The sequence below is a fragment of the Vigna umbellata genome, chromosome 3 (assembly GCF_029865625.1).
Source record: "Vigna umbellata cultivar VRB3 chromosome 3, Vumbellata_1.0, whole genome shotgun sequence".
Lineage (NCBI taxonomy): Eukaryota > Viridiplantae > Streptophyta > Magnoliopsida > Fabales > Fabaceae > Vigna > Vigna umbellata.
In genome coordinates this window covers 5,787,658-5,812,573 of record NC_142167.1, presented here as the reverse complement: position 1 = coordinate 5,812,573, position 24,916 = coordinate 5,787,658, and the positions used below count along the sequence as shown (strand labels likewise).

The 24,916-nt window shown below is 34.8% G+C and overlaps 1 protein-coding gene across 1 annotated transcript; it reads right to left on the bottom strand.

Moving 5' to 3' along the window:
* Nucleotides 1-5,873: 5,873 nt before the first annotated feature.
* On the bottom strand, nt 5,874-24,858 carry LOC124843093 (callose synthase 2-like). The gene is made up of 43 exons (XM_047319732.2): nt 24,702-24,858; nt 23,467-23,702; nt 22,940-23,040; nt 22,552-22,670; nt 22,299-22,392; nt 22,079-22,189; nt 21,563-21,679; nt 21,384-21,476; nt 21,195-21,286; nt 20,090-20,216; nt 19,414-19,551; nt 19,238-19,314; nt 19,058-19,157; nt 18,496-18,618; nt 18,274-18,391; nt 17,331-17,665; nt 17,024-17,076; nt 16,869-16,929; nt 16,507-16,588; nt 16,379-16,428; nt 16,204-16,290; nt 15,534-15,671; nt 14,700-14,794; nt 14,470-14,554; nt 14,220-14,380; nt 14,007-14,130; nt 13,826-13,923; nt 13,617-13,743; nt 13,321-13,472; nt 12,985-13,094; nt 12,066-12,185; nt 11,872-11,940; nt 11,593-11,788; nt 11,363-11,519; nt 11,044-11,163; nt 10,837-10,955; nt 10,646-10,729; nt 9,136-9,248; nt 8,809-9,038; nt 7,936-8,733; nt 7,771-7,821; nt 7,110-7,295; nt 5,874-6,478 (listed from the first exon to the last, which is right to left on the bottom strand). Exons 2-43 carry the CDS (start codon nt 23,651-23,653, stop codon nt 6,230-6,232), a joined length of 5,847 nt encoding a protein of 1,948 aa, XP_047175688.2. The 5' UTR covers nt 23,654-23,702; nt 24,702-24,858; the 3' UTR covers nt 5,874-6,229.
* Nucleotides 24,859-24,916: the final 58 nt, after the last annotated feature.

Genomic DNA, 24,916 nt, shown 5'->3' with positions numbered 1-24,916 from the left:
CCTTGTTATCTTCCCCACTGTCAGCCACATCTAGTTCTAACACCAAACCCAATTTTGTTAAAAAGCTTACTACTGCAGAAATGCAATTACGCCCAATTTGGTTAAAACGCTTACTATTGCAGAAATGCAATTACGCCATGAGAAGGGGTTCTATTTTACATGTGATGATAAATTTACCATGAATCATAGCTGTCCCAATAAACATTATTTTGTTTTGCAAGTTGATTAAGATGTTACACTTAATGTTTAACATGACCCTCTTGAGGACCTTGGGGACGCTGAACCTCCACCACTTGTGGAACACCACCTTTCGTACAATGAATTAAAGGGCTCTTCAGGACTAGGCACTATGAAATTCAAATGGTCTATTAATGGAGTGATGGCCCAGGTTCTATTAGATAGTGGAAGCTCAAATAATTTCCTGCAACCCCGAATTGCTCACTGTTTAAAACTCCCAGTGAAACCTATTCCTAAATTTCAAGTGTTGGTGGGAAATGGTAATGCCTTGGTAGCTGAAGGACTCATCAAGTAATTACAAGTTAAGATTCAAGGCCACATGTTGCAGTTACCAGTATATCTACTTCCGGTTTCAGGGGCTGATTTGGTGTTAGAAGCCAATTGGCTAGCAACATTGGGGCCTCATGTGTCTGATTATAGCAACTTATCTATCAAATTTTATATTAGGACTCAATTTGTGATTCTTCATGGCGAGCATTCCTCCTTGCCACAGCCAGCTAAATTCAATCATTTCAAGAGAATGTGTCGTACAAAGGCAATTGTTGAGTTATTCTCCTTGCAGGTTCAAAGCCCTTCAAATATGCAAGATCAATGGCTTGATCTTCCAACTAATATGGAGCCAAAAATTGTGTTTCTGCTCCATCAATACATAATAGTTTTTTATCTTTCAACAGGACTACCCCCTAATAGGCAACAAAATCATTCTATTCCTTTAGTGGAAGGTGCTAATCATGTGAAGGTCCGTCCGTATAGATATCCTCACAGCCAGAAGTTACAAATTGAGAAAATGATTGCCAAAATGCTACAGGCAGGAATTATCATTCCATCCACAAGCCCTTTTTCTTCAGCAATCCTACTGGTTAGGAAGAAGGATGATACTTGGAGATTTTGTACTGATTATATAGCTTTGAATGGTAAAACAGTCAAAGATAACTTTCCTATTCCCATTGTGGACGAATTACTTGATGAGTTGTAGGGGGCAAAAATTTTCTCTAAATTAGATTTAAGGTCTGGGTATCATCAAATTTTGATTAAAGAGGAGGATAGACACAAGAAAACCTTTAGAACTCATCAAGGACATTATGAATGGTTGGTAATGCCCTTTGGTTTAACCAATGCCCCTACCACCTTTCAAGCCCTCATGAATGACATTTTTCAAGGTATCCTAAGGAAATTTGTCTTAGTTTTCTTTGATGATATATTAGTATACAGTCCAATATGGGAAGAACACCTCAAGCATCTGGCGAGAGTTTTGTAGATTTTACAACACCATCAATTATATGCCAAATTGTCAAAGTGTACTTTTGGCTTACAAGAGGTTGATTATTTGGTCATTCGGTATCAGGAAAAGGTGTGGCCATGAATCAGGATAAAATTCAGGCCGTGATGCAATGACCAGTTCCAACCAATCTCAAACAATTGAGAGGGTTTTTGGGACTCACAGGTTATTATAGAAGATTCATTAGAGACTATGCCTTGATTACTGAACCTTTAACTAATAATCTAAAAAAAGACTGTTTCAAATAGAATGAAGAAGCAACTCATGCTTTTGAGGCCTTAAAAGCTGTTGTTACTCAAGCACACATGCTGATGCTTCCGGATTTCTCCATTCCCTTTGTGCTCGAAACTGATGCTTCAGGGTCAGCTATTGGAGCAGTGCTGATTCAGAACAAACATCCCATTGCATACTTTTCCAAGAAACTGAATCCCAGACTACAAAGGCAATCTGCTTATGCAAGGGAGTTTTTTGCCATTACTGAAGCTGTGGCCAAGTTTCGACATTATCTTTTGGGGCATAAGTTTGTGATTCAAACAGACCAAAGAAGCTTGAGAAGTCTTAATGAGCAAGCCATTCAAACACCGGAACAACAGAAATGGATACATAAACTACTGAGGTATGATTTTTCAATTGAATATAAATCGGGAAAAGACAATGTGGTTGCTAATTCTTTATCCAGATCATTTATGATGGCATGGTCACAACCGAAATTCGACTTCATACCATAATTAAGAAGGGTTATAACTACAGATGAAGAGGTGAAGAAGATCATTGTTGATTGTGTAACCAACATGCATTTTGTTCCACATTATGCAGTCCACGATGGCTTACTTTATTGGAAGGACAGGCTGGTAATACCTGCCTCTCATGATTTAGTTCAAAAGTTGCTTAAAGAATTTCATAATTCCCCACTAGGCGGTCATGCAGGGATCATTAGAACCTTCAACAGGCTTGCTCATTAATTCTATTGGGCTGGAATGCATCAGGATGTGAAATAATTTGTTCAAAATTGTCTGATCTGTCAGCAAGCAAAATCAGTTAATTCTCTCCCTTTGGGGTTACTACAACCTTTACCATCAGATTTGGGAAGATGTGGCAATGTACTTTATCACTAGCCTTCCAAATTCACAAGGCTCTACTGTGATCATGGTAGTGATTGACCAGCTATTAAAGTATGCTAATTTTTGCCCTTTGAAAGATGGTTACAACAACAAATAGGTAGCTAAAGCTTTCATGAAAAATGTCATCAAACTCCATGGATTCCCTAAGACTATTGTCTCTTATAGGAATAAAGTGTTTGTAAGTCAATTATGGCAACACTTATTTAAATTAAGTGGAACTACCTTGCACATGAGCACGACTTACCACCCTCAATCGGATGGCTAGTCAGAAACTCTCAATAAATGCTTAGAGATGTATTTAAGGTGATATACATATGAGTCCCCTAAGGACTAGGTCAAATTTTTACATTGGGCTGAGTTTTGGTACAACACTACTTACCATCACAGCAGTGGTATGACTCCATTTAAGGTAGTTTATGGGAGAGATCCTCCACACTTATAAGTACACTGCTAATTCTGATGATCCTCCTGTAGTTCAAGAAAAGCTTAGTAAGAGAGAGAAAATGCTCAGTAAACTGAAACAAAATTTATTGAGATCTCAGCAACACATGAAGAAAAATGTTGATGCAAAACGAAAGCACATGGAATTTAATATTGGTGATATGATGCTGATCAAGTTACAACCGTACAAACAGAACTCAGTGGCTCTTAGAAAGAATCAAAAGTTAGGCATGAAGTACTTTGGTCCCTTTCCTATCATTGAAAGAATTGGCTCTGTTGCTTATAAGCTGTTTTTTCCCTAAACAACAAAAATTCATCCAGTTTTCCATTGCTCTCAACTAAAACCTTGCAGGGAGATCATATTCAACAATATGTTCCAACACTTACTATTGATTCAGAGACACCCCTATTATCTATCCTGCTGTTGTGCTCTAAGTTCATCAATTCTGCAAGGGTCAAACAGTAAAACAGTTCTTGATTCAATGGGAAGGGTTAGAAGAATCAACTCCTACATGGGAAGATGAGTTTGCCTTACGCAAAGCTTATCCAAACTTCAACCTTGTGGACAAGGTTAATTTTGAAGGAGGAGGAATTGTAACGAAGGAAGGCCAAGATAGTGAGTCAGAAAATGTGAGGGCAGAAGAAACACGAGGAAACAGGTGCGTGAGGAGAAATAATGTGAGGCTCAAAGAGTATGACTGTGCAGGAGCATAATAAATAGAAGTTCGTTAGAGGAGAGAGGGGTGTGTGTGCTGTCATTACTTTTCTCTAACATTTTCATCTCTTTCTGTGCCTTCTTTTCTCTGTTGTTATCATTTTCTGTTATATGAAAAGTTTTACTCATTTCTTGCAAGACTACAATACCAAAGATCTTACGAGATACTATTATAGCATCATTCTTTTTTTCACAAATTGCTTTACTGTTACATTGCCCTTCTTACAAAAAGAAAGCTTTTAAAAAAAACTAATTTTAATTATTTTCAATGTCTAATTTTCTAATATGGATTCAATTTACATATGAATTGTAAAAGATATAAGAGAAAGATAATAACACCAAGAATCATATTGTTTCTCCATTATAAGAGAGATACATTTAGTTGCTTAATCACCTTGATTAAGCCAATTCACCAATTTCAAGGTTTCAAAAGTACCATGAAAGAAAAACAAGAAATAAAACACATCACAAGATCTTGAACCCCACAAAATCTCTTAAAACCTTTTTTTGAAACCCTATTTCAAGAAGGCCCTCTACATAATTGTAGTTAAGAACAATATAACTCAAAAAATAGTGTTTAGTCATGTGTACGAGTGTTTTAACCTAAATGTTTTTATATTTCTAAGACCTAAGTGTTTACCTAAGGGATTCTAGTTCTAGGTTATGAATGTTTGGGGTTCAGACTCTAAGTTTTGTGTTTTCAAACTAAGTTATTTTCTTATTATTATCCAATTTTAATGTTATTTGATTAAACTTCAAAACAAGAGAGTTTTTGAGCGCATAGACGATTTTGTCTTTAATCTGTTGACTGGTTTGGTCTTCATTGTCATCCTAAAAATTACCTTGTCAATATCCACCTCGTCCTTTGCCTCCAAGACTCCGGCTCTGAGTATTTCAAGTTTCATTCGAGTTAAATTGTTTCTGTAGTGCTTGATCGAGAGGTTCAATGTGTTCATCCCAACTTCTTCTCGTGGGCTTCTAATGACCAAACAAGCTCATCCACTGTGAGAACTGAAGTGTCCTTCGATTCTTTGGTGGCGCACACGATACTTTCGAAATCTTCTGTAAGGGATCTCAATATTTTTTCCACAACCCAGCTAGGTGACATTCTTACCTAGTTGGTTGGCTATTTTCTGCACTCGAGTTATGTACTCGGTTACTTGTTATTTGGGCCCATCTTCAAGTGTTCAAATTCTCCTCTAAGAGCTTGTATTTGGACTTGTTTGATGCAATTGTCACCTTTATACGCAACCTCTAATACTTCTCAAGCTTCCTTTGTTGATGGGTCATTCGCTATTTTTCGAATCCCGACTCACATTGTAGAGAAAATACAATGTCGACCCATCTCTTGAACTTGATTTTTTTAACGTGATCATCTATCGTTTGATGTTCGTCCTCATCGGGAACATACTAGTCTTCCACCATGTCTCAAATATCCTGGGATCTCAATAACGCCTTCATTTGTAGGCATCAATTATCATAATTGGTTTTTCTCGTCAGTTGTGGCATATTCATATCATTGACTCACTCCTCTCTTTTATTTTTCTCTCGGTACCCAAAGCATAAAGCTGTGATACCACTTTGTTAAAAAAAATGTTACCCACACTATGATAATAATCTTCAATTTAGTGTGATTATTTTCATTGAACCTGAGCAACATATAAATAGGTGCAAATAGAATTTTGGGTCAAGTATAAATAATAAAAAATGACAATAAAATATCAACAAACTCAAAATAAAATTTACTTAATCTATCTCTATTTTATCTCAACAAAATAAAATAATACTACACCTAAATAAATGAAAAATCAAAATTACCTATCCCTATTTTATCTCTATCAAAATCAAACTAAATTTACGAGACACAAAAATAATAAAATAAAATTTAAACAAAATTATTAATAAATACTTTATCCCAACAATGTATTCATAATGGAAAAAAAATAAGATAATGTATTCATAATAAAAAAAGTATACAGAAGATATGAACTAAACCCATTCCATAATTAATACAAATGGCATTTTATTTAATAATATCTAATAGTATCCAAATATTATTTTCCCGTAAACAAAATGAAAAGAAAGAGAAAAAGAATGAGTCATCAATAAGTGGGTATAAAAAAATTACAAAACCTACTACAATTTACAGATCAGAGTCTTGTTCTTTCTGATACAACTTCCAAACCGTAATCCATACTATAGCATCTATGTACAATGTTTGACATCTGAGTAGGTTGTAAAACCGCATTTACAAAATAGCAAGTATGAATATAGTAATGTACAAAAAAACATCACATTATCTTTCATTTCTTATCATCCAATCATGTCTGGTCACATTATTTAAAGAATATGACATGCAGTCAAAACTCTTAAAATAATGTAACCAAAGGTGGCTGAGACGTTTGATCAAAGATAATAGATGAAAATGTGGCAGTATCACTCTTTGTGGTTGGAGGAGCGATCACTTCTTTGCCCTCCAAGAATACGAGAAATCTGTAAACCTCTACTGAAAGCTTGGTTGAAGAGCATACGTGTTTGAAACTCTGAAACAAATGGGAACCATGCCAAGAAAGCAACTGGTGTGAAGAGAAGCAAGCCCATTATCACTTCATATCCCCGAGCAAGTGCCCGAATAGACCCCCAAAACCCAGTCTTTTCAATGACAGGCTTACAAGCTTGTGCAATCTTGGACAGAGCAAAAACAAAAGACAATGAAAATCAAATGAGTATATATGCTCAAACTGATTATGAGAAGAGATATTAAGGTGACCCTTTTTTATATTTTGACAATGAAATTTCTAGTTTGCACAGTATCTGACAAAAGAGAGATACCATATAAAGACATTTATCAATGGTTTTATAGACTGGCAACATGCATTGCTTTGATCCGTAAGAACTTTTGTGTATGCAAATTAGATTGTGAGAATAAAGGGTCTGTCAGTTTCAGGTTTCAAAAAATAACCAAGCTGTTAGACAATCTAAAGTCTAAACAAAATCAGAAGCCATTTTGAATAGCTTTCCAAAAAATAAATAGCTATTTTTATGTTTGCAAACAAACATAAACTAACTTAAGTTTTATTTTTTAAAAATCTATAACAAATAATCACTAGATTATGTTACATCATGATCACTTCTTTTCTCAATCCTTGGGCCCATAATTGTTTGCAACTATACAACTTCATAGGGTAGACTACTTAGCATGCAAACAATTTTGGAGAACAATTTGCTTAGATGTGCACTTTCTTAGGGATCAAAGCAACACAAATTGACATGAATCAAACATGTGACTAAAGAGAAAAAAAGAGTGTTTACTGACCAGCAGCAACCCCCAGCCTGTTGGCATGACTGCTAGGATGCAGACTACTATGTCCTTAAATGTCAAACCAGCAACTGCTATTAAGACTATGACGATGGTAAGAAATGTCAAGAAAATTGAACCCTCAATCAATCGAAATAAAAGCTGGTAGTCTGCGCTAAGGCGTCGCCTGCCAAGAGATACACCCTGCAAAGTTCCAATATTATCACAGAAAGAGATGAGTGAGGGGTGTAAGAGAAAATAGGACTGTGAACATGGTTACTCTTTATCTCAAGTTTATTAGCCATTATGCAGTGAGAAAAGGTGCAACACAATATGTCTAGCCAGGGTAAAAGAAAACAAAGAGAATGTACCTAAAAGTTAAACATATTATGTGGATAAGAGCTTTAAATTTTTACCGAACAAACACAGGACACAATGACAGAAATGTCTCAATTATTTTAGTAATGCAGTGTTAAGATCTGTACGAGGTGAATCATGGTTTTACCATGTACCTTCTTTATTTTCTATTTTTCAAGAAACATAATACCTAACACTCACTAATGGTGTTCATAAACAAAACATCTTTTCAGCTAGTTTGTATGCAAGCACTCAGCAGCATTCCTGAAAAATGAATACACCAAATCTTAATGATATAGAATACAATAGTGTGAAATCTCACCTTCATTAAACCCAATATTACAAAGATTATCATCCATGAAATACCATAAACCTGTAAGCCAATAGTAACAACAGTTAAACTGAAGTTCTTGCAGCTAGGAATTGGGATTTATAAGCAACCAAAAGAGAAGTATTCCTACAGAGAACTGAGTAAGAAAGAACTAACCAAAACGCTTTGAGTCGAATCAGTAATTGACAGGTGATATACAAGGCCATATTGATATATGAAAAAGCGGAGGGCTAATATGATCTCAGTAGCAATACCACGCTTTCCGGAGTGCCGGAGATGCTCATGTTCCTTTTCCCACCAGGATTCCCAACTTTTATCAGGTGATACACCAATACCACCACGGTTGCTTATCCATTTATGCCAATCTGTATAGTCATCAACTATCTTCTGCCACTCAAAGCCTGATGGATTAAAAAGGAAGGGAGCAAAAAGCCATGTCGCTACCATGAACCACATGGTTATAGTAATGAAAATATAGGCAACCACTCCTCTGTATGCATGACCAAATATATGGTAGACCACAAGCAGAATCACCAGTTCAATTCCTTTAACAAAATGGCTGCGAGAATAGAGTCTGTAGTTAACAGCAAATTTAGCATGAAACACCACAAAACCACGGCCTGTGCCTCTGTACTGTGCACCTCCATGAAGCAATGTCCTTCCGTAATAGTGTGTTTTTGTTCCAAGAGAAAATGTGAAAAATACAGGTGCTAACTGTAGTTGCATGAGTACAAATTCACTTAATGCCTGACGGAATCCCCTCTCCAAGCCAATTTCCATCAACATAGGCAACGCCAATAAAAGTCCAATTTGCACAACTGATTGAGAAGCAAGAGCTACTTGAAGAGCTTTGTTTTCTCGAATAGTTCTCTGTTTGTTCAAACTTTCTTCAAGTCCACTAAGGGAAAGATAGAGGCGTCCATAAAGGAATACATAAACTGTGAGGACAGTTATCTGTCAAAATCAAAGTCAGTATGCACAACAGATCATATTCATATATGTTACAAGTAGGGTAGGTTCTACGCATACCAGGGTACTGAAATAGAAGCCAATGGTAGTGTAATAACAAGATAGCATTCGGAAGAAATCAAAACGGTGTCCAAGCCTGTATATGTCTCTACTCATCGTCTGCTCACCGTTACCAGCAGCGATTTTTGCTTCAAACATTGATATTTGGTTAAGTCCCACATCCCTTCCTTTACCAACTTGTATGTACTCATGATGAGTGACATTTCCTTCACGTAAAGTAGAATTGAAACCTACACATCACAAATAAACTTTTACAATTAGATAACCTTTTGAAGGAAACAGAAACAAGTTGCATACATGATACAGGAAGATAACTAGAACACATGCCTGCAAATATATCCTCACTCAAGTTGATGACCTTAGAAGCCTTGCTTACACCCCCTCTTGTTAGGTGGAAAAGTCTATCAAACACATCTGGATGGCCATAATGGAACCGCACTCTGAATGAAAGGAATAAAAACATTACTGATATAATCAAACAATTACTGGCACAACATTGGAGACATACAGACTAAAATTTTAACTCAATGACATCTGAATTGTCACACAGCACTTGACCGACCTTAACATAGAAATAAAGAATATATCCTGAGAAAAAGTAGGGAAATACAACTAAAATTTATATTCTTGCTACTTCTACATTTCAGTAACTTTGATTATATTATGTTGTTAGTACGATATTAAGCATACTACTAGCAGCTGTTAGAATATTATAGAGATCTATCTGTAATTACTATAGTTAGAGTTCTCTATATTGAAGTATTGTTCCAAATTAATCAATTGAATAAAAATCTTCTTTCTTTCATATTAATCCTTTCAAATTGGTATCAAAGCTCCCAGTCTTAGGAGTTTGCTTTCAAATTTCTCCTATCCTATCTTAGTTACGGTTCTATTTAGGATTGCTTGAAGTGCACGTATTTTCTATAATTATTGGGGTTGCCTAAAGTGCCCTCTGTTGGAGCTACCTCCATTTGCTGCCACCACCAGAGTTGTCACTGGGTCAGTCACCAGAGCCATTGCCAGATATTTCGCCACTGCCATTGTTGGACCTTTTTATCTTATTGTTCTGCTTTATTTAGGAGGGGACTAAAGAATCCCTATTATTTACTTAAGCATGACATCTCCACTAAACAATGTTGATCTTCAATTGAAGAAGGATTACATGCACTATGTGATGAAATTGAACGATCAATATAATGTGGTATCTCATGTTCTTTCCGGAATTGATGCTGTTAAATGTAATAGTTTGATTATTCTTCAGTAACAATCCGATTTGTTGGACAAAATCCATCAATCTTGGGTTGCTGATTTGAATGTGCAGAAATTAATCAAGGAAGGTTAGGGAAATTTAGCTCCTCATATGCATTACAAATGACAGAATGAAGAATTGAGAATGAAAGAGAATTTGATGGTAGGGAATGATTTTGTCATAAAAAAGGATCTTCTGAAGTGGTTACATGCATCTGCTGGTGGTGGGCATTCAGAGATTAGTGCAACCATTAAAAGAGGAAAAGTTGTGGCTTACTAGAAAGGATTGATCACTGAAATCAAGCATTTCATCCAGCACTATTCTATATGTCAGTAGAGTAAGTATGATATGTCCATCAGCGCTGGACTACTAAAGCCTTTACCTATCTTTAAACATGTATGCCAACACATGCATGCTTTATGCACATGACATAATTTTGTTTGTAGAATCAATTAAAGAAATAAATAGGAAGTTACAAATATAACAATGAGCTCTGAAACATAAACTATAACAAGGGTTCGTATTCGGCTGCAGTACATCTCATCATAAACCTCCATTTAAATATTGAAACCAACAAGAAAAACTCACTTCAAGGGGTAAGCCAACAATCTTTGTCCAATTGTCACAAAACTATGCTCTTGATTCGACATAAACCACGCAAGAGATGAAACACTGCAAGAAACATAACGTACATAAAGATAAATGGAAAAAAATTAATGGATTACAGTTTATATCAGAAACGATATGAAGTGATTCAAAATTGTTACAACAGATCATACCTGCCAGTAAATATATACTCTCGGAGTCCAAGTATTGTTGGCATTCTTGGACCATTAGGTTGTTTGAGAAATTCCTGCAGCAAATTCCTCATCTTGAAAGCTTCTTCCATATAATTATCCTGTTACACGCAAATTTGGCAACCTGATTTTTTTTTTTCAAAAGCTAGCTTCCCCTCTTACATAATATGCATAAATAATGCAAAAAACCTGATTCATATCAATTGTTTGCAAGCCTTCCCCACGTGTGAAAATGATGGCATGGTTTTGATTTTCTGGCTTTCCCTCACCCAATATTGCTGGTCCAGGAAGCTTTATCCTGTAAATTACCTACACCAAAATAACCAATCAACATATTGAAAAGAATTTCTATTGTTAAAGAATTTATCATTGAGCTGGATATGTTTGAGAAGAATCCATCTGTCCAGAATTTTTTAGATTATTTTACACAATAACAATTACAAAAGTAGAGGAAAAACCATTTTGTCTTTGGTTATCATTAGTTCACGAATGGTCTACAAAACAGTACCTGGTCTAAACTCTGAACTGTTTCAGATGAATCATTGGACTTTGCCGGTAATGCAGCTTTCACTAGAGCTGAATAATAAACCTTATCTATTTTTCGGGATGAATCTTTGATAGGCTCTTCAACCTCATCAATGTAAGCAACTCGAAGAGATGGGTACCTGCAATTGGAACATTAGCACTGAATGTTTGAATAAGCTATAACAAGTGAGGAGGTTGGTTTGAGAGACATACTTAATCATAAGCTTTAAAATTTCTTTTGCCCTGGGATCACCAGATCGCTTATGAGTACTATATTGTTGACATGAAACTACATATGTGAATTTCATGTCAGCTAATGATTGACATTGTGTCCACAATGACCTGTCACCTTGTAACCTTGAATTTTCCATGCTCTCTAGTTCTGCAGCCTTGTAACCTTTCATTAATTCTGCGAAGTGAAAAGCCAATATTAACCTCAGCGTATAATAGATAAAGAAATGATGTCTTCCTCTTTCAATGAATCTTGTGTACCTTCATCCTTTGCCATGTCAAGAAAAGCCTGTAGCTCCAATGCTTGACGAATATACATCATTCCTCGGACTTTACTTGGTGAGAATAAAGTGAAAAGGCTTAGAGGAAATTCATAATTCTACAATACAAATATAACTTTAAATTTTGTGCATCCGAAATGCATAAATGTCGGAGGGATAGGAAGTAATTCATACCAGTTTTGGTCAATGTCTGTCCTCTGTATGATGCCCATAAACGAAGATCTTCTTCATTCTCTACTCTGAGTTTTTCTTCACTTTTATAATCAAAACGCTGAACAAAGTTTTTCCATTCATCTGCAGTAAATCATGATCAGGAGCAAAACTAAACTACAGAATTGTAAAGACCGTGGTATGAGAGCAAAGGTAGTACATCATTAGCAAGGATGGACCAAGTTCTAGGTAATGGAGTTTTGTCCCATCTAAATTTTATATATTTTTCAATTATCGTGGTAGTGTTTGGTCATTGTTTCCATTATATTTCAGGTTCACTTCATAAAATGGTGATCAACGAGTATATTGTTTCCAAATTTTTTTACTGATTATTACAATTACAAAATCAAATGTTTATACATAGCATTATATTTTAAAATTTTATGTTAAATGACTTTATTAAGCCAAGTTGAATTAAATCCATGACATCAATCTTTTAATTAAACTTAGTTAAGTAGTATCACTTTTAGTCATATCAGTTGACAACGTGGGATCTTTAATATATACACCCCATGCTGAGGACATCAAGCATGGGAATAGAGAGAAGGGGGTCCGATAATGGAAGATATGATAAACCTAATAAAATTTGCTAACAGTAGATTTGATAAGTTTTTAGAAAATAAATTTTAAGTCTAACTCAAACTCACAAAACTAAGTTAGTAAGATGAGGTTTGTATATATTATAATTTGATCATATCACTAAATGATGTAAGATCTCCAATATAATACCATAAACTTTACTACATTGCAAGCCCAAAGGGATCTAGCACAGAGGCATGCTACAGTCTTGGTACATCAACATTTTTGTTAGCTATCTTGATACATCAATATAAGCTTTAAGGTCAAGCAATTCTTTGACAAATATCAAGAGAAAATGGGAAACCTGGAAATATCTTTTGCAGGTAAAAGAGGATAGATACTCCATCTTCATTTGGCTCTTCCAGGTGATTTAAGGAGAAAAGAACAGCTTCATCAAAGTATGGTGTCAAAACACTACAAAATCAAGATACACAAAGTCATTAATATACTTTATCTATAGATTCCAGGACTTCAAACGGCCCCATTGCATAGATAGCAATCATACAGAACTCATATAAGTCACTATTATAGATTTTCCCTTCTTAAAAAAACAGAAGATATGGAGTGATATTTACTCAATAAGAAATCGTAAAATTAATGTTTTAAGATGCTTTATAAGTTGAACATGGAATGAGCTTACGAGAAGGACATCATGTTCCGAACTTTGGGAGCAGGTGGCATATCCATAAACAATGAATTAGAGAAGAAAGTTATACGCCTGCGAGCATCCAAGTTGGATGGAACATCCATAGCAGACTCCTTGACAGTAAGCAGTAATTGAAGCCTTTTTATCTGTAAAAAGAAGCAAGCCCATAACATGAACAAAACACAGAAACAGAACAATGCAGACATCTGAAATCTGGGAAAATTGAGGTTGAGAGCAAACATATAATTTTTATTTTACTTAATAATAACATTTATTATTCTGAAACTTACTTTCTCTATCCAAGCGTCAATATCTGTTTCAACAGGAAATTGAAGTTTACTAAAGATATATTGTTGATCAAGGGGTGTAAACCTTTCATCTTTCCCATAAGACCCACCATGGCTTGAATCTAGCAAACTACAAGAGAATAACAATTAATCCAAAATTATAACAACTAAATGAAATAAGAAAAGGAAACATAAAATTTCAAATGACTAACCCCTCGATGTCTCCTTCCATTATGTCTCTGGTCACAATCTCTAGCATGTCAAGCAAGAGTATCACAATTGAATCCTTGTCTTCCCCTTTGTTATCCAACTGAACATATAACAACAAAATTTGACTAAAGTTCACTCTTGATCAAAGAGAAAATGTAACATTACTATTTACAAAATAATTACCAAACGTTCAATCAGTTGAACAAATCGAGCATACAGATTAGGGACAGCACTCAGATTCAATTCAGTGAGCAGAGCTTTATTTTCTATGTGCTCATCAACTCTTTGAAAAATATTTTGTATAACCCTGCATTTGTGAAACCATACATCATGTCGGTGTATCAAACTTTGTCAATCTTCTCTTTTCATGCATAATTCAGATGATATGAAACTTACAATTTCTCACGATCTCCAAGAACCAAGAAGTTAATAATGCTTTTAAAAGAAGCATAGCATTCCTCAACAGCAGATTTCATGTACTTGTCTCTTAACATTCTTTTTTCCAGTTCTTGTCCTTTTCCAAAACTGTCTTTGGCCATTGACACAGCTATAGGGATCTGTCCAACAAATAGAGTTTTAAATGATTCAAAAAGTATCCAGATTATTCTCTCACCCACACAAAGTAATTGAACACACGTATATGAACCTTGCTAGCAAGTAAGAAAGGTGGCCACTGGATGAGATTTAAAGAACGGTCGGCTGAATATGGTACGAGCATGAGGTCCATCTCCCTAGCATTTCAGTTTAGTTAGACTTATTTGCAACAAAAAATAAAGGTCTCACATGAAAACGTGAAAATCTTAATACTCTAATAATTCAAGCTTCATCAAAAGTAAGGAATCAAGATATTGAGAAAATGTTAATTCATAGCACTACCTGTTATCGATAAGGTCCTCCTCCCTCAGACTAGTGATTATTTTGTTCCATAACTGTGCAAATCGTGCAGATTCCTTCTCTTTATTAGAAGAGACCTGAAACAGGGAGAATCTTTACTTGAGTATTTAGAACATTTTGACCAATTATTGGCTAGAGTCACTATTTCTGAAGAAATCGAATTAAGTTTCTTTCTTCCAAGTCTCAAGCTGGAATTAGAAAAGCCCGTCCCATTACATAAACCTTCCTCAATTCAGGAGGTTGAGCAATTAGCGAGGCTACAAGATGAAGTTTTAAAGGAGATCACCAAAAATCTTTTGGGCCAACAATATCCATGGTCCCCACCGTTAAAATCAACAGGTGAAATTCATATTTATGAAACAGCAGGTTATCTAAAGATCAAATTGATATGTATGAAAGAAGACTACATTTAGAAAACAAATACAAGACAGGTAGATTGGGAATGATATCCACACAAAAAATTCAACTAAATTGTGTCATATTTGACTACGAAACTCCTTGAAAATAATCGATAATTGAAACCCAAAAGGTATTTTAAAGCTATAAGTCTGTCTCATAAAAGGTGTGTCTGGAAAAATTTGTCATGTTAAATTCTAGAACAAAGCCAAATGGACATAGAGACAGTCTCTTTTACACTACTCAACCTCAATAATAGATAGATTTAGTTAGTAATGTATGTTCTCCAAAGCTTCCTCCCAGAGTTCCTTACTTGTAGGTTCCTCAGAAGTATGTTTTAAATCTTACTATCCAAGTTTGCAGGTTAGTGATGAGTATTCAGATAAAAACTATCGACTTAATCTGGAAAAGTTCCAAAACCTGTTCAAACTTGCGAGAAAAGTGGGCCTTTAGGCCCTTCTTTCGTTTTGTCTCAGTCTGTTCCGCAGGAATCAAGCAACCATTAAAAGCACCCGGAATTGAATCAAAACGAGACCTAAGTAATTCCAAGGTTCGAATCTGAAATTAAAATGAAAAAAAAATTGAATTATGTATTTCAAGATCCATAAATCCAGTTAAAGTAGCAGAAAAAACATGCATGACTTTTTTTTACCTTAGTTTATACAGAAAAAATAACACAAAAAAAAACAAGAAATCAATCAAAAGTTGAACATTAAACCCTGTACCATTTCATAACTTTCAATGTTTTTTTTTTTTTTTTAACTTTGTTAAGATCCAATTGCAAGAGATGGAACTTGAGTTGAACATTAGTATTCTGGCATGAGGTTTATAAGGTGTTGAACTCTAATTATGTGGTGGATACCTTGTACAAAAAGGAAAATAAGAAGACTTAATTTGAGAAGACAGAAATAGTAACACTACTTTTTAATTGAAAATTTGTATAGGCTTAGCTACATTAACTACACCATGTTAAAATCTTCTAAGTATGGAAATGATGCATTCTAATAATGTTCATATCTAAGCAAGTGTTAATAGACAACATGTTTTCAAACTTAAAAGAGAATGCTTAATACACACACAATAGACAAACCTCTCCCAATCGTCGAAACGCACCATATATGCCTCCTACTATTGTAGAGAAGATAGCATACCAAATCTGTGTATCCATAAAGTAGACCTGCAAAGGGAACCGCGTTACTATTAAAAACTTAGAACAAAGAAATCATGCAATTAGTGAGACATGTGACAGCAAGCTAGAAACGTACGAGTATGATAGGGGACCATATAGCAATCACTACACCCATATTGTTTTTGGCTGCACGTAGTAGAATATGATATTAAGAACAAACATTATGTAAACTTCAATTATTCTTTCATTAATTCCAAGTGTTACCATGAGGGAAGAACTCATGCCATCTGTAATCTGTTACATGAGCATTCATGATGGCTCTTGTTGGAGCCACAAGAGGCTTTATCTGCAGTTTTGAAGAAAATTAAGATAATGATTTTAAGGTCAATATAAGATGGTACAGAAAAGTCTGCACCTTTGATAAAAACTCCTTAGATAATTTACAGTAATCACACTATATGAAATTGCTAATTCCTATACACAGAAGCACATACTAATATTGATATGTACACAATGAAATTGGGTAGAAATGAACCGGTTAGAAAATGGAACTCAGATAAAAGTAACTGGAAAAGTGAAGAGAAAGAAGAAAATAAGATCAAATAGAAACATGATCGAATCTTTACCTCCAGGTAGTAACTGAATGCTAATTTAGATAGAATTAGGAGAACCCAGAAAGAAGTGTACCTATAAAATTAAGACAGTTACAGTTTAAGCAACAGATCTGACAAGTGAAAATGATCATAGATGAGGATTGAAGAAATTAAGTTCGTTCCCTTACTTCAACAATGAAAGTGGACCCTCCTGCATTCCTCTTCCAACAAAGAGCCGAGGCTGCAAATTGTTGAATTGAAAATTAAGAGAAAACAAAATAATAAATACTGAAAAAAATTAATGAAACAATACTAAATGTATGTTCTTTCTCATAAACCAGTGTCTCCCTAACATCTACAAGAAAAACTAGACAACACAGGTAATATTTGTCTGAAGTAGTTCTTAACGAAGATAAAAAGGCAATGGTTTAAAAGAAAGTACACATATCATTATATATAAGCATAAATACACAAGCCAAATATGCCTCTGCTTACCTGAGACCACCACATCATGAGCTTCACAACACCATTGTTAGACCTCTCAAGATACCGGCGAATGAATGGGAACACAAATAACAGTGCAGAGAGAATGTTTGGAGATAAGTAAATGAAGACAGCCAAAATGAACAAAGAAGGGGAACCTGTACCATTGCCAAACCAATTTTTAATGGTTTGTGCAATGCCAGATGGATTTTTCCAACTATAAGCATAAGTGACTGGTAAAATTATGACCCATGCTGCTGCTAAAACTGCCTTAAATATATACCGCAGCTTCACATGAAGCGACATGATGTTCCTTGCTTTCCAACTAAGGACTATGTCCAGAACGGCTGGAAAAGTATAAAGACAGCATAATCAACTTCCAACTTCATAAACACATTTTTTGTTTGATAATTGAACTTAAAAGATAAACAAATATGGGAATTTATAAGCTATAGTCATCCTGATAAAAATTCTCAGTAACTTTTTCAAATAAAAGTTAATTAAAACAAAGAAACAAGAGATTCAAAATCTTGTGAACATTTTCAATAAGGATTTCTATTATCTTTTATGGTCTTGCTTTGATATGTCTATTATAAGCATCACTTGTAACAATAGTTTCAGAATACTATTTCTGAATTTCTTGAATGCATGAGTTTGGCTGCTATGAAATGAATCTACGAGGCACAGAGAATGAATTAATCTCTAGTGTTAGTTAAATGAAATAATCAGCATCATTGAGTCTGCTAGGCTTTATTTTCAAAAGTTTGACGGTAGAAATCTCCTGAAACAAATTTTAACATTTATCTGCTAAAAGGAACAACTAAAACGTAAAGTGGAAAGAAAGACACGTTTTATACTGAAAAACTGAGTTATCTAGTGCCTTCTCTCCATCTCTGTTCCAATACATTAAGTCAGAAAAATGATATGGAAACAAAAGTTGCATGTTCTTGTCTACCTTGTGCAAGCTTCAATATTGCAGCAGTTATGAAGATGCTAAGAACTTTCTTGAAAACATCACCCTCAAATACGGAGCTTAATTGGCCAGAACCATTCCAAGCAATGATTATCATCGCCTTAATTGAAAAGCATGATCAGCACCCTCATTAGATTGAATGGATGCAGAGTGACATAAAATGTTGTATATCAAAATATACATATGTATGTATGAAACTATTACCTGTAAACAGAGTATATAAAAGCTCCACATTCTATCAAAACTTCTAAATACATGCCAAAATGTGCGTATTTCAACAAAGTTAACTTTTCCACTCCACCGGTCTGTGGCACGAACTCTGTTTTCCTACTTTCCAAAATCAAGCACAAGGAACAAGCAGTTAGGATAAGATCATGGACAGAGGTTGTTTCAATCATGTTTCATGTTTGAGGAAAACATTTGGACTGTTCAAAATAACTTTTTAAGAGGGAAAAACTAGACGTATGCATCTTTAATAAATATCGAATTCCTATATATGCAATTCTGAATACAAGTCTTATATGCACTAGTTATGATCATAATTACAGTTTAAACCACAAGATAACCTATATATGAAACTTTGTATAACAGAAGGATCAGAATGACCTAGACAACAATCCGTTTTAATCAGGAGACAGTCTCCAATTTTCTATATGGTAATAGACTGTTTCGTTTGAGTTCAAGCAAAGTAAGAAGCCTAAATTGTTCTCATTACACAATTCAATTCATATTTCTAATCGCATACCAGACATGAAGTATGACATACCTCGTCTTTGTTAACTTGACTTTGCTCCCGAGGAAAAGGCACAGAGAAGAAATCAGAGTCAACACGCATGGGCCACCCTAACCGAAAACAATCAATTGACCTACAATTTGGGAAACATTATCAATTTAAGGATAAAATTAGTACAATGAAAAACAGCCAGATCAAAAAGAAGCATAATACCAAAAATATTCATTTAAATCATCATAGTTTCTCCACTGAGAATGTTTTGCTTTTCCCATATTACTCCTCTTAGCTTCCTACAATACACAAAACTCCTATGAAATAGATAAAACAAGGCTATCAAATGTTGAAAGTAAACAAAAAAGTTCTTCAGATTATAATAAGGCAGAACTCACCTTTGCTATTACATCATATATTGGTTTTACCACTTTCATAAGAAAAGCCTCATTTTCACCACCATAGGCAGGCTTTACTGGTTCACCGGTCAGTGGACTAACATTCCCGGCTAACATCCCATACAACTCAAATGCCATCTAGGCAGATGAAGAAAAAGTTAAGTTTAGATTTTGTTCACAATTATTTTAACAGTCAAATCAAGCATCAGAAAGTTGATTTTATATCATAAAATGAAAGATTATTAAAATTCTGAACTACCAAAATAACCTCATGCAAGTATGTGCTTGAAAGTTGCTGGTGGTTTAGTGCCACATCAACCTAGGATATGACTTAAATAAAGGTTAAAATTTTTGGATAGTCCTTACCTCATACGCAGGTTTTGTAGGGTTCATAAGCCCAATTTCTAATAGTGTGCAATATACTTGGAAAATAGATAAAAACATCATGTGTAGAGAATGCCAAAAGAGTTTCTAGCGTTAGAAGGTAGATTCAGGCCTAACTTAACCTTATGAAATTAACCTGTGAGGTGAAGATTGTCCTATTTATACAGTCTTTTGACACTATTTCTTGTCAACATGGGATAAGTTTTTTTCAATATTTACCACCAATAAAGGGAACGGTTTACTTCTCTCATTTTAGACTGAAGAAATATTTTTTATTTTAAATAATACTTACATGATGGTAGATATAACAAAGGCATTCTGGCATAAACCTCAAATTTGCAGCTTCTCCCCATATAAGAAGATATAGGCCCATGTATAATAATTTGCGCTGTTGCATTTCCTGCTGAATAGTTGGCAACCTGGCAACCATTTGAAAATAAAAATTAGAACTTTAAAAGAGAGTATATAGTAAAGGCCGAGACTAGTTGTTTATGCAAATCAAGTGAATAAGCTAACTTCATCTAGTACCCAAAGAAAGGAAAGAACCAAAAAACAAAAGGCCTCTTCAATACGAAAAACTTTCATCAGCCTAAACAACCAAGTAAATGTTGGTCTGTACTTAAGCAAATCTAGAACCTGGCCAACAACTTTCATCAGCTTAGCTCCCACAAGTAATATATCCAAAGTAAAATTTTATAATATTATAAATACAAGTTTACAATACTATCATGTATCCAAGATTAAATGCACTTTCTATATACTCATTCATCCATGTAACCTGCTTCGTTTTATTTAACTCACTCAGCTCACATAGGTCAACCACAAGTTTGATAGCATCCTTGGGGTCACTGCATCTGAGATATTTCTTGTTTTGGAACTCAATGGCCTCATCCTTCTTTGTGTTGGAAAGGCACAGAGGGTTAAGAGGGGAAACTGTTTATGAGCTAGATTTGGTCTCAACTCCTAAATGATAAGACTTTACAGCTATTGAAACAAACACCCTAGTCAAGGCTAAGGAGTAAGAGTGGCCTAGAGATCTTCTTTGAGTACAATGTTCTGACCTCAAGTTCGCTGACATCATTAAGGTCACCCTATTAGAGGTATTGTATGACCTTGACAATGTCAACAAACTTGAGATCAAAATATGGGCGCTAGATGGATGGTAATTTACAAACACTCTCCTTTAACAAACTGAAATGCCCTTTTATGACAAAATAATAAGGAAGCCTAAATACCAAAGTGAACAATATATTCAATATGATGATTCTAACAATACCAACAGACTTGAGTGATTGATCTCTACCCTCACTAGATACTTATAAGACCATAAATTTCAATTTGACACTCAAATAAACTAGCATTTGAAGTAACTACTTATTGAGAAATGCAAGTCTCACCAGAGGCTACTTTTGCGACCCAAATACTTGCACCACTTTTTATAGTTTCTGAAGAGTTTCTTCATCACTTCATTTAAAGCACGATCGTCCAACTAAACAAGAAATTGCAGTATGTAAAAAACAAAGGGGGAAAAGTATGTTTATATCATATAAGAAAGGCAGAAGCCATAGAAACAGATAAAATCAAACCTTAGGTTGTTGATCAGGTTTTGGAACTTGTCGTATATGTACATTCGCAAGCAAAAGAATCAAGTGCTCCCTTTGATTTTCCACATTGTCCTTCTGCACAAATACAAGAAAGATAACCCTTAAGTGATATATAAAACATTAAACACCAAATGGTAGACATAGATCAGTTCAGTCGCTACCTGGAAACCAAACATCAGCTGAAGCCAGTCCAGAATGTCTTCATTTACTTTGTTAGCATGACCCTTTGTCCAAGGCAAACCCCTTATATTACGGAGTGCCAAAACTGCAGCTTGAATCTGTAAAAGCAAATAAGCACATGCAACCTAATCAACACTTCAAAAACAAATGCTGGCAGAGGTTATTCAACAGCTAAAAGTAGTAATAATAAGTAGGTTCAGACATGAAAAGGAATGAAAAAATTGTTCACCATATATCGTTTAATTACCCAATATTGAAGATTGTTTAATCTTTTTTTCGTGTTTGAATCACAGGCAATGCTAACCCACTGAAAGAATCGATGTTTCTAGGCAATCAGCCTTTTGATTTAGTGATTCTACAGGCTTTCTACAGTTTTTTTTTTCATTAGCTTAAAGAGGAGATTCCAAGTTCTACTACATAGTGTTACCTCTTTTAACATTATGTATCAAGCATTAAGTCATGAAAAGTTTATTAAAACATAACTATAGAGAACAAACCTCATGATATTTCATTATAGCCTCTTTTCCACTCTCTGGATCAAGTGGTAAAATATTATAAGGGGAATATAATTGCTTCTGTTCCTCAACCTTGGTATGAGTTTGCATAATCTGCAATTAAATATCAAAAACAGAATGTAATCATCAAAATAAAACAATCAATGAAGAATCAACACATTGTTCTCTTTGTATGTAAACTTAGTTTACAAAGTAGTTTTACCTCTTCAGATACTGGAACATCTTCCGTTCGATTAACTGCCTTCAATACCTCAAATAAAACAGCAGCCGTTTGATATGCTTTTGTGAGCTGAGCACTGGGGAATCAAATGAAGTTAATTACAGTATTTTCCTTTTAAAAATAAAAAGAAATTAGATTAAGCGATATTAGTAAGTCACAGATAATTGTGCAATATAAGGCAGAAAAAATCAGGTGAATGACCAAAATTAATGATTCCATGATAACTTAAACTCACCGGTCCTTATCAGCAGCATTTTGTAACGCTTCAATATACTTTTGGTAGTACTGCCTATAAAAAGTCTGCATTTCACGAGCATCACTCTTTTTTCTTCCCTCATATGTTGTGACATTTTCCTGTTGTTTAATGGAAAAATACTTTCATATCTTCAAATTTCCAAAGAACTGAAATATCAATACATTCTACTCTAACATAGGAAGCATTTTGTTTTTTGGGTTTTCACTGATTCATTAGTATACTCAAATTAGAAATCATTAAACAAGCCTTTTCAAATCTCCTAATTGTGGCATCAATTACTCAAGGTAGGAATGATCCTAAACGGATTGAAATTATTAAGCAAAGAAAAGAATCTAAAAATTCTTAACAAATAAATTCAGAAATCCACCTTCTCCAGACGCTGAAGAAGAGCAGTTTTGAATTGGCGAACACCACGTCCACTAGATTGGGGATCTAGTCTGTGAGCTAGTTCAAAAGCATAAAATCGACCTAATGATAATAAAGAAATGAGCATTAGATAAAGAACATTCACATTAAATTTCAGAACTGATATGAGACTAGCATATATATCCAAATAGAATAATCAAAAGAGAAGAGCAACAAGGAAAAAGTAACTAAAGAAGAAAAAGCTGCAACATTTTTTAAAACAACCCTCAAACATTTCCCACCAAACTAGGAATCTGTTTAGTCAAATTCATCAATGAGAGCTTACAACCCCATTTGTTTTCCTTTTCAATGAATATTAACATCATGGTATCTATTCTTTTTACTAAACTTAAGGTTCTAAACAATATTAGACTTCAACTTTTTGCACACCCTTACAGAACAAGAACTTATACTGTAGTTATCTAACCAAACTTGTCAAATAACATACACCTTACATGGTTCATATGCTCAACTTTCACAGAAACTTACAGAGATAAGAAACTCTTTTATTGCTAGCCTCTACTTCATTAGCAACACGGAGGATGGGAGCTATCTCAACAAGTGAAGAAGGCACCACTTCACTGTCCAAGATTGGGTCCGCTCCTAAATTCCCAGCAGTCTGAGTTCGTAGTATACGCCCTGGCGGAGGCTGATCAGACCCCCTTCTGTAAGACATCTTCACACCTCAATTTATCAATCTATATCACTTCAAGATGTTATCACTCCTGTAACAAGTAAAGAAGTGAATCATTGCAAAGCAAAGAGGACAAAATTCTTATTTGGAAAGAAGTGAATCATTGATGTTAGATAACTGACATAACTGATATAAGATATATCAGTTCTGGTTTCTGTTGTATCATTCCTCTATATATATCTCTTCTTGTTTTATCTTTCTTACAATTGAAGTACATAGTAAATACCTTCAGGAAAAAAGAATTGTTTGACAATTGTAGGAAAGGATGGCAAATCAAATCAGAAAAATGGCCCTTCATAACTCTACCATTAAAATCACTTTTCAATGATCGGAAACGCAAACACATGAAGTTTGGTTATTTGTCACTGCCCCTCTGTGTGTGAGATATGAAGATTGGAAGGAGCATAAAAGGTAAAGATGGATGTGATTATACCATTCTTATGATCCATCACAAAGTGAAAATTCTATTCTATTTGCCCTGAAAAGTTGAATATCCATGAAACCCCATACAAGCTACATGCAGAAGAATAAGAAGAGAGAATTACCGGCGAAGGAAAATTCCCCAAAACCACGATTGCTATGATTGGTAATAAACAGAATAGAAACCAGCTTTCCGAATTGAAAACTCGAAAGAAAAACCAAAATCCCAATTGCAAGAAAGCGGCAATAAACAGACCTCAAAAGGCCATGGATGAAACTCTGCCACAGAGGCAGCGATATCTTGGTTTCTTCAAGACACACAAATCAAGCAAGAAACTTTGTTTCAGTCCCTCACTGTCTCTGAGCAACCCATCATGCAGGACAGCAAAAAGGATAAACTTTTACACGAATCATGTTGTGAAAAACCAAGCACGTGGGAGGGAGTGTGACTAGGAAGATCAAATTCAACTCCTTAATTGTCAAGGTAATATTTTTCAAAAGATAAAACAGGGGTGTCTGCAAATCACTACTGGTCCAAGTGACAATAAAATAAATAAAAAGCAAGGCCTTTACAAGAAAGTAAAAAGGAGAAAGCAGTCATGAAGCTTACATGGTTGTTAGATAGTGTGAGAAACAGAGAAAATGAAATTGCAGCAGTAGTTGTTGGGAATGAATGAATGAGTGAGTGAGTGCAATCAACAACTCACAAATCAGTGAACAGAGAGAGAAAAAAAAAACAATGGTAACCGAGGATTGGTCGCTTCATCTGCATGTTTGTTTAAAGTCAATGCTCTTTAGCGGGTAATGTACTTCCAATCAAACAAC